This window comes from Stylophora pistillata, chromosome 1 (genome assembly GCF_964205215.1).
Source record: "Stylophora pistillata chromosome 1, jaStyPist1.2, whole genome shotgun sequence".
Lineage (NCBI taxonomy): Eukaryota > Metazoa > Cnidaria > Anthozoa > Scleractinia > Pocilloporidae > Stylophora > Stylophora pistillata.
The window spans coordinates 16,992,523-17,003,803 of NC_142519.1; the positions used below are offsets into that span (position 1 = coordinate 16,992,523).

The 11,281-nt window shown below is 39.8% G+C and overlaps 1 protein-coding gene across 1 annotated transcript; it reads left to right on the top strand.

Moving 5' to 3' along the window:
- Positions 1-43: 43 nt before the first annotated feature.
- LOC111321358 (uncharacterized) lies at positions 44-11,171 on the top strand. The gene is made up of 10 exons (XM_022924208.2): positions 44-176; positions 4,957-5,300; positions 6,148-6,368; positions 6,883-6,993; positions 7,403-7,497; positions 8,233-8,386; positions 8,809-8,872; positions 9,107-9,375; positions 10,087-10,282; positions 10,697-11,171. Exons 2-10 carry the CDS (start codon positions 4,970-4,972, stop codon positions 10,867-10,869), a joined length of 1,614 nt encoding a protein of 537 aa, XP_022779943.1. The 5' UTR covers positions 44-176; positions 4,957-4,969; the 3' UTR covers positions 10,870-11,171.
- Positions 11,172-11,281: the final 110 nt, after the last annotated feature.

An 11,281-nucleotide genomic window follows, 5' to 3' on the forward strand; every position in this document is an offset into this window, starting at 1 on the left:
TTTATCACTTGAGGCCGCTCTATCTTGTCGACATGCGCCTTAGCAAGTCCCAAAACACCTGAAATTAATGTTTAGAAATGCAAATAATGCACACATGAAAATTGCCTGAAATGAAATATTACCTGTATTTTACCTCGGCGACTAGTTGAATTTACAAGCTCACATCGGCATTAAGGGTAAGTACGACACACATGCAAATTCAAGTTTTGATCCATAGTTGATTTCTAAAGTTGTCTTCTAGGTTATGAGTTCGATTTTGAATTACCCGAAACAAGCCACTAAATCCAGACAAATTCAGTTGAGAAAAGACATTGAGCTCAGAATTGAATGGTTGCGGGATACGGCAATACAATATTGTTAACTTTTGGTTGATGGTTTAGCTGAATTTTCATATCTTCACCAACGAAGTTCGATTGTCGATTAACTTGCCCCCAAAAAAGAATGAATTGCTACAATCGTACGTACGATTCTGTACATTAATGTGAATATTAACGATAAAACATCTCCACGTTATAGACAAAACATTTTCAAGGCAATTTATTGTTTTCAAAGGCTTTGACCCGTCCTGCTTGGCGTGTGCAGTTCTACAAACGATATTTTCTGCGAAGGTTCGCAGAGTTTTCGCGTCACCTTTTCTAAAAACTAGCTTAATTCGATTCGACCACATGGTTAACAAAGAACATACTAAACTAAAACTGTAGTAGTACACTAAGTTCCGACAGAGATTTTGATGTAAAATCACACCGAACACTAAAAAAACTTCCAATCAATGACACTTTGGATCATTCTGCCATTTTGAATTCTTGGCACACCGCGTTCTTGACTCCAAGCCCAATATTCAAATTTTTTTTCCTGTTGGTAATTCAAGATAGTTAACCTGCATCAAACTGCGGGAGATCCTTGTTAGATGATTAATGTCCTGCTTGCTTTTACGTTCAAGGCCTTTATTTGAGTTCCGCAGCTCGCAGAGAAAATATTATTATGTCTTTGACCGAAATTTAGAGCTAGATTTCATGTAATGTCCACAGTATGCCGAGCGATTCAATATTTTTGGTTCATAGCACTGCGATAGCGGATGTAACGGAAAGTACGGTAATTTATTTAAACACTTCCAATAAATACAAATTGAAATAGCTTTGCCAAACATGACAATTTATTGAAAGCGATCAATTCGGATGCTGCTGCAATTACTACAGAAACGCAGAAAGTCATGATCAGAAACCAGAACGAGATTATCTCCGTCAAGGGAAGTCCTCTCTGCAAAGAAATAGCCCAAACAATTCATGTTTTCATAGATTTTAATGACCCTAGTCCCCCATTACCAAATCATAAGCCTATTAGCTTTTGATGTTCCGACCGTCAATCACTTTAGTTTTATAACATAACCAAAGTAAAGCGCGCGGTCTGATTGGTCAATTCAGCGTCCCCCCATTTGCCCATGGGTGTACGCTGCTGACGTGAGCAAATGCAAAGACTATTTTTCCGCGCGCGCTTGTATTTTCTGGTCACGTAAGATTTGTTAAATAAAAGGGAACTCTTTAGCTATGATGTATCAATGTTATGTTATAAAACAAATGGTAAACACCACAGCGTACACTATTGAGTTATGGATGCACTTGGGAGGTTTGCTAAGCACTCAAGAAGCTAGAGTCGCTCTCGGCTATCGCCTCGCGCGACTCTTACGCTTCTTTCGTGCTTAGCAACCTCCCGCGTGCATCCATAACTCAATAGTGTACGCTGTGGTGTTTATCATTTGTTAAACAGCAACTCGATAATTGAGAAAATATGAATATGCCTGACTTAGAATATTTTTTTAATATTATAACATTTAGTATGGGGGTGAGCTAATCCGTTAGAATCTTAGTTTCCTCTTCCGATTTTAAACAGCACATTTCTCGTTATTTCAACTTAAATGCTCACCTCTCCAGCTCTCTTTCGCGGTAATCGATATTGTTATCGATATATCTTGCCATTAATCGCCACTTGCACGATTGATTAGTTATCGCCGCTTGTTGATATATCACGAGCTAACAATTTCTTACCAGGGTAAGGCTCAAGGTAATTTTCAAGGCTTTCTGGATAATGCAGGACTGTCGTCAGATATGAAATTAAAACAAAGCCTTGCTCATCACCGACTTCTTTAGTATGGAATAGTATTACCGCTGTGTTAGAGAATCAGAGCACGAAATCAGAAGGTCAGGAACTCGAATTCTATGTCTAATTCTCATGGAGGACTCAGATTTCTTTTCGATTCCACGCTCGTAATAACACGAACAAAACATTTCTCTATTGGACGAATAAGCTGAAAACTTACCATCTCTTTTATCCTATATACAAGCGAGGAAGAAGTCACTGAATCGTTACCCGACGTTCCGGCGTTTATTACCTTCAAAACTATCAACAAACAGCTTGTAATTTTGCACAAGGTTAGACTAAGATAGATTTTCGTAGCAGTAGAACGTACGACCTTTGACAAAGCCAGGAACTGTGCACAGTTGCATTGAAGCCAAAGAACAGAACCTAGAGCTATACCGTGGACTTACTCCGACTGGCACGGTTTCGTTCAATCTAAAATGCTCTAATTACGTGTTGGCTGTATTGATCGTAACAACCAATTCAGAACTATATGATAGATAATTTGACAATCAGTCAAATGAAAATTTGGGAAGGATAATAAGAGTGCTTCTTTATGGAAAAGGAGAACTGAAGGGGTTCGAAAATCGCAAATACGTCAACAAGACACCAAGAACCATCGAAAACTGGTAACAGACGTACACCTTTAGCTCAACCCAACAAATAATTTGTGACGAAAGGAATTTTTGTCCTCCATATTCCACTAACCCGTCCTGCGAATAAATCTACATTGACACGCCAACCAAAACCACCCGTCATCTTTTAAACCGCACTAAAGCTTTCGATCCCAACACAGAGAGCCATGTAACTGGAATTTGTATATAATATTTTCGTTTCCTTAGAATCAATCCATCTAGCAAATGTATTAACTTCCCGAACTTATTCCGTTCAATTTTATTCGACAACATGATTGCCACTGAAAGTGAATTATCATTTGAGGAGCCAGTATACATCCTGCGTCACCAAACAAGACGAGGTGCTTCTGAGTGGGGTGTTGATCCCCAGGTTCGCTGTTCATCGGAGTTACAAGCACTACCGTTAACTGTTTCCTTCCTTCTCCCTTCTTTTCCTTTTTTTGTCGCTAAAAAACTTCCTAGAAAGAGATCATTTTTACAAAGAAATCGTTGTCTATAAAAAACCTTCCCAAACTACAAGAGCAGAGGAATCAAATAAAAGAAAATGGAGATAAAGTATTCCCCTCGGAAGCGTTACCATCGATATCGTGCCTCACAACTGTAAGCCATTTCATCAGAATATCCAATGATCCTGCAAGAGCTCGTAGGCCTCTTAAAGGTAATCTTTTTGAGAGAACCGTTCCTTATTCTGTTACACATTATAAATACATTCCTGAAGATTTTAACACCTGGTATCTCGCTAGACTCTTGCTCGACTCATTCTTATATTTCATAATAATTTGGATATATCAACAAAGTTGAAATGGTAAATTGGCCACTGTAACGATTACAAAAGCTGACGTTTCGAGAGTTAGCCCTTCGTCGGAGCGAATAGAGTAATTGTGGGTTGTGCGTGCTTTTAAAGGTGAAAAATGGAGCTACGTTCTTGGTGGGAACATGGCAACGAGAAAAACAAGAATAAATTAGTGGAATGAAAAGCGTTGGTTGATCCCTGTGAGATTTAGGCTGCCGGTTTGAAAGATGAGCTTTTGTTCAAGATTTTTACGGCTTTCCGTGCTACGTAAGTGTAAGGAAAGACCGCAGATTGCCATATGTTGGTTAGAATGATTAGGTAAATTAAAATGCCTAGCAACTGGTTTCGATGTGTCCTTGTCATTCCTTTCCATGTATCGAAGGTGTTCTAGGAATCGGTCACTTAGTCGTCTACCTGTTTCGCCGATGTATATCTTTTTGCAATAAGTGCAAGTTATGCAATAGATTACATTGGCGGAGGTGCACGTGAAGTGATCGGTGATCTTAATGGATCGTTTAGGTCCCGATATTTTATCAGTGTTGTGAATGAAAGGACACGTTTTGCATCGTGCACGAGCGCATTTAAAAGTGCCTGGTTGGTCATTAGTCTGAAAAAAACTTCTGACCAAAAAATTGCCTATGTTTTTGTCGCGTTTGAATGAAATGAGCGGAGGCTGCGAAAGATAGTGCTTGTCTCTGGATCGTTTTGAAGTAATTTAAAGTTTTTAAGAATGATGGATTTAACTGAGTGGTTGTGAGGGTGAAACGTGAGAGTGAATGGAATGCGGTGAATGAAAAGATATACATCGGCGAAACAGACAGAAGACTAGGTGACCGATTCCGAGAACACCTTCGATACGTGGAAAGGAATGACAAGGACACATCGAAACCTGTTGCTAGGCATTTTAATTTACCTAATCATTCTAAGCAACATGTGGCAATCTGCGGTCTTTCCTTACCCTTAGGTAGCACGGAAAGCCGTAAAAATCTGGAACAAAAGCTAATTTTTCAAACCTGCAGTCTAAATCCCACAGGGATCAACGAACGCTTTTCATTCCACTAATTTATTCTTGTTTTTCTCGTTGCCATGTTCCCACCAGTAACGTAGCTCCATTTTGCACCTTTAAAAGCACGCACAACCCACAATTTCTCTATTCGCTCCGACGAAGGGCTAACGCTCGAAACGTCAGCTTTTGTAATCGTTACGGTGGCCAATTTACCATTTCAACTTTGTTGATATATCCAAATTATTTCGTTACCCCCACCGACGCAGCCCCAACAGTTTCTTTCGAAACTATCAGCCTTTATTCATTTATATTTCATAACTAACTAACCATGATTTTTTTTTTATCGTTTTGTTTATTCTTTTATTTTTTTATCGTTATTTCTTTCGTAGGAGTACTCCAGCTATGATGTGGCGGTTGACTATTACTCACATGATGTTCTTGAGCGCAGTGTCAGTGTACATGTCCAATGCATTGTTTGTTGCATGGGAAAAGGACGCAAATTTGACCGCAGATGACATATTCATTGAAGTCAGGAACACTTACATACCTACAGTTCCGAGATTCGATAGAATATCACAAGCGTTCAGGAATCTGACTTCCCACTCTCTAGACGAGCGCTGCCAGAAGGGCATGGGACTCTCCATATCGTGGAGCTTGAACTCGCCGTACGCTGGAATCCTGGGACCGAGATTCGGTAAAAAGTTCGGCTTTGCCGCGCGAGGGATATTTCCTAGTAAGTTACTGCACATTCTCCTTTCTCTTTCAGTTATGGCTTTTAAGTCACAGAGGGGACTATGTTGAGATGTTTCGAGTCTAATTTAGGCGTGGTCGTCATAAATAAATTGTTGTGAAATAATTGGGGAGAACCGAATAATAATAGACTAGGAGGTATGATTGACCCATAAAGAAGAGAGGATGGCTAAGAATAGAGAGGATTCATACGTGCAGACTGCAAAATGAAAAACTTAAAAAATTAGGTCCAGATGCATCAGTCATACGTCAGGTTAAATGTAGTTAGTTAGTCCTCTTCGTGCGTCTGTGCACATATGGTCTCGGCTAGAGAATGCCAGTGATTTTTGTCTTTTGTCAATTGATCAAGCTGCCCCCGATACTAGCGTCTGTTCTTCATTTCCCTCTCTACGAAACTCTTTCAAGTTTCCTTGGGGTGCCCTCTCTTTCGTCTGCCATCGGAAGTCCATCGGAGGTCGAATCTGCGCGCGACGGATGGTGGCGTTGGAAGCACATGGCTCATCCACCTCAATCATCCGCTCTGTACCTGCTGAGTGATGGGTTCTGTACCCGTCCTTCTGAGAAACTTATCGTTGGTGTTAGGCCGAAATGTTATGAACGAACGTCCAGGGCGAACGCCTACCTGATAATGCCTTATGCCTTACATAGGGCTGCTTTAAAATTTTCCATTAACCTGAATTACGGCACTGCCACAGAATGAAAATTTTGTACTGAAAAGGGTTAGATAATCCCACTAGTTGCTCTCGAGGAATATTCAACAACTTTAAAGCCCCTTCGGTGAATGATCATGAGAAATTTTGATACTAATGGATACAAATTGAAATCGACAGATGTCATCAACAGAATTGTTCAATATTGTTGCAACGGAAGTAAAATCGAGTATGGTGCCTTCGTGAAGAGTATCTGGGAAGCTGAAGATCTTTTCTCTGAACAAAAGTTCGACTTTACTTTCCCTGTGTACATCGCCAAAGTAGACAAAGATTCGTATCGTGATCAACCGTTTGTCCCTGTTGTCACAGCACCTCGGGTTATGTTACTGGTCCAAGAAAAGGTAGAAACATAATTTAATCACAGTTAACTTTCAATTTATTGAAAATAGTTCGTGATGTCACCATGAGGATGCAGGGCTTGCAAATGGGTCTAGTGGATTCGGAATCGAGAAATCCGAATTCTACCCTTGGCCGGGCCATTGACTTTTTTTTGTGAAAAATTCTTAACATGGTCAGTATCTCTCTCCTTCTAAACAAGACTGAGTATAGACATAGCAATGGCAAGTTGGGGAAAACTTAAAGAGAGTAGCACCCCATCAAATAGAAGAAGCAATTTTTATTTTTTCTACCTTCCCATAATTTTCAATATAGCAGTTTGTTGTGCATACCATTGAAATTTTTCAGAGGAGCGTGTGTAATGTTCAACTGGAAATATCTGCGAAAAAAAAAGTCTGATGCTTAATCCTGACGGTATGAACAAATGAACATTATATGCTTTCCGAGTCTCGAAATTTTATTAAGAGTAAAATTATAATCAAGACAAGATCCTGACGTATAATTTTTTTCTCGTATCAGCAAAAGGGTGAAAAGAAAACAAATTTTGCAAGCACAATTTTCGATACTTGGCCATTCCTGGTATTTATTCTGGCTGCAGCAGGCGCCTCTGGAATGATAGTGTGGCTACTGGTGAGTGGAAGATAAGAATTACAGCAGAACTCGAGTCTCAGCGCAAAAATCAAGCTCATTTGCATGTGACACGAACTGGGAGAAAAACAACCAACAACATACCAGAAGACAGTCATCATTTTGTCGTGAGTTAGTTAAGATTCAGGCTCTGCTAAGAGGTGCTGACATCCTGAGTAAAAGAGTATTAATTCAGTAACTTTTCTGGCACAGGCATTTTAGGGAAACAGCAGGTGGCGAATCGAGTTAGGCATAGAAAAAAAGGGGGGAAAGCCACCTCCCTGAAAACCATAATAGCTAAGAATTGCTTGCCTACTCCTTCTCTCGTCTCTCCTGACTGGAAAAGCCCTGGACCAGGCCAAACTGGTAATTGGTAATCGCAAGTAACACCTTTAATAATCTTTTTTCACAGGAGTTCGTTTTCTTCTCCGACGAGTTTTCCAAGAAATTTGTGAGCGGAGCCTGGGACGGATTTTGGTGGGCTGTTGTTACCATGACAACAGTAGGGTAAGTGATATGAAAATTCTTCCTCTTCATTTGGCTTAGGTATGAATATTTTAAACTGCTCTCACCATTTTCTTAGATAAAAAAAAGGGGCTAAGTGAAAATTACCCGCTGCGAAGTTTGTTGGCGGAAAAACTATGATTGGAGATAATCGAATACTGACCTGTATTTTTGTTTTGACAGCCACAATCATACATGTATTCTAAGTTTTCAGGAAGCCACGAAACAACATTTTGAATCGTTTCGAATACCAGTGAGAAATACTTTTGTCGAAGGTAATATCGAATGACACCTTGAATCTTTGTGCAAAGTCTCAAACGTACACCAAAGAGGCAAGGTGTTAAGTCTTCGAAGGTGACTAAGGATAGACAGGATTCACACAGCCATTAGAATAACAACATTATCAGTTAACAGTTAGTGATTTGAACTCATTAGTGGAATTGGTCATGTAGTTTGACGAGAGATTATGAACTGTATAGTCTTTTGAATTTGGAAGTCCTTCTCGGAGTGATCCGAGAAGGACTGTTACCTGGACAACCAAAGGTTATAACAAGTTACATTTGGACAACCCAAGCGGAAGTCATCATGACGGTTAAGTGTCTTGTTCGGATTGCGTTAACTTGTTCAAGATGAAATAAAAAGAAAAGGCTAGCTCCTTTTGAAAACTTTCCTTTTACGTATCATCATTGGAACAGTTCACTCTTTCTTCTAAACTTGACAGTGCCTTTTTCTCAACAGGTACGGAGACAGTTCCCCTAAATCATTGCCAGGTAGACTTTTCTGTTTCATCTGGATCATTACCGGAATAAATATCATATCGATATTTACTGCATTGGTCACAGCCTCTGTTACAGCCACAACGAGACCCTACTTTAACATTCATGGTGCTAAGGTAATTGTTTCAATCCTTCTGTCACGAGCGAAGACTCTGTTCGTGGGTTAAGCTGAGGCAAAAAGCGTAGCGCCAGTAAATTCATTTTCCCTAGCATTTCCTGGTCTCCCCCCTGTTGGGCGGGGTTCGCTCTAGAATGGGTGAGAGATTTGCACAAACAATCATTAGCATTACTTGTTGAACAAGTTTGGAACTAGTATGGGTGATTATCCTTTTCTGAAATTAGGACTGATATGAGAATGAGCTCTTGATTTACATAAAAAAAACATCTGTATGCTTCTATTCATCCTTTAAGTTCGCGAGAGAGACGAGAAAGACACCCAAACTGATTTATCTTCTTCTTGAACAATAAGTTTCAAATCTTAGACAGTCCCACATTATGTATATCCATTTAAATGCGTTCATCAATTTATATCCATCAGATTGGTGCAGTAAACGGCAGTGAAGAGTTTAGACTTGGAGTCAGCATTAACTTTGATATGCAAGGTGAGATGAGATCAACAGATTAAAACTGAGCCATTAAGCAGGTAGTTCCTGAGAGGAAAGAGGTCATGAGGCAAGTCAACCATCAAGGATGCTTTTACAAATTGCATTTCACTTGTTTGTTTGCTTGTTTGTTCTCGATTTTATATTCGGAAATCTGTAGATCACAATTAAACTGTCCGATCAATACTACTAAGTCAGTTTTTCTATTTTCTATTTTTTTTTTGTCTGATACAGCATTTAGCACCCCGGTGGCGATGACTAAAGCCGTGCAAGACTCCGTGGTTGATGGTCTTTTGATCGACAACTATGCCTTGACAAGGTTTTCAAAGCTCATGGAGAAAGAAAAAGGATTGCGAGTAGAACGGACGATTGAACATCCAATCACATACGGCCTTGCACTTCCATCCGGGGAACCTCAAACCACGCAGTGTGTGCGACGTTACATGAGGAACTACAATCATGAAATATTTGATCACATTGCAAAATATCTTATTCCTATCAAGGTGAGGAACGGAGTGAAGTAGAGAATTAATCTCGACACGAGAGGAACGATTTTAAAAGTCTTCAAGAAACGAACACGTTTAATTGCTACTTAGGAAACTGCTCTACTTCGCCGGTCTGGCAGTGAGGTAGTGAAGTACCTGGTTTCTCATCACCAGTAAGGTGATAAAAATAGATATCTTTCTTATTCTGTTGATACAGATGTACGCCTCTAAAAAACTGCTGATCATTTATATATATGAACTAATTGTACTACACGAAGATCGGTCAGATTCATAATCATATCAGTAATCTACAGACGTGTAGTTTGAAAGTCTGGAGTATATCCCGAGATTAAGATGTTGTTTGATAAGTCCTACGCTTCTGTTCTTTGTTGTTTTTGTTTGTTTGTGCTTTTTTTTCTTCTTTTTTTTTTGGGGGGGGGGGGGGTCGGTGACCAATAGGACCTTCCCCATCCAAATTTCTCTGCCCGAGAAGGAAGCAAAGAAAAGGTCGAATTACATTAGGAGAGAACGCATATTAAACTCTTAACAACCCAAATTAATAAAACTCTCAGTTCACTGCCTTAGATAGCCCATGTCTAAGACACCGCAGATACACTCACAATGAGGGGAGAGTCTTGTAGATTATCAATTTCTAATTAACTGAGTGCTTTCATCATGTATGTTACAGCGAATGTTCAAACTAGAAACTGGTCTTATTTTATTTGCCAGAGCAAACAAAACGATAAAAACTTGGCAGTTGAAGCGACGGAAGCTCTCTTCTACCAACAAAAAACGTTTGTAAAAATTGTCAGAAATGGAGTCATCATTGTGGGCAGTCTCGTAGTCATTGGACTCCTCTGGGAGTTATATCGAAGATATAAACAAAGATTCTCATGTGGATTTACATGTCGAAGGAGCAGTCATGGTAGGTAATGAGTGTTACCTTGAGCCGCTATTAGTGCTGCTAACTCAGCTGACTGACTGGCTGACTAAATGACTGGCTGACTAAATGACAGGCTGAATGATTGACAGGCTTAATGATTGACAGGATGGGTGAGTGACAGGATGGATGAGTGGCAGGCTGGACGATTGACAGGCTATATCATTGACAGGCTGAATGGTTGACAAACTGAATGACTAACTAAGTGACTCAACAACTCTCTTGTTGGATGACTGACTGATTCATTCACCGATTGGCTGAAAGGCTGAATGAATGATTGAAAAATTGACTGCTGACTGACTGACTGACTGACTGACAGAGAGAATAACTGACTGATTGACCGACCAGCTTCTGTTTTGGTTAGATTTCATTTATCAGTATACTTTTTTCTTGTATCAGGTGAATGGAAGTCAGACACGCCGGTTCCCAACGATTCCAAGCAAGAGATGATGGCTTTGCAGTCAAAGAGTAAGTCAAAGAAAGTCAACGCCGAAGAGCTCGTGCTTGGCTACAATAAGTTCCATAAACACTGGGTGGAGCAGTTGGAAAGCATGAGGTCACGAAAACCGTAAAGGATAACTCCAATCACATTTGCCAGGCAAACCCAGATTGAGTGGCTGATAGACCAAGATAAAATAAACACTGGCCATTGGGAAAAAAAAACAAAAACAAAAAAACAAACTGAAATACTAAGACTACAATCTGTAAGAAGAATTTTCATTAATCTATGACTTATGCTCTTGTCCCCAGACCTTAGCTGGACTTCTTTGAAGTAGCTTTAGAAAAAGTTCGTTTTCTATTTCATTGCACGCGCAGTATTTATTTAATAAAGTAGTGTTAAGACACAGCCAATAAAATTAATTTGTTCCAAGTGTTTCATGCAGCATCGACTCAAATTCTTCTGAACAATTCCACTGATGATCATAAGACCAGTTTCTAGAGTTTATGACTTATCATGGCCGATTACATAAGCTGTGTTGGCCC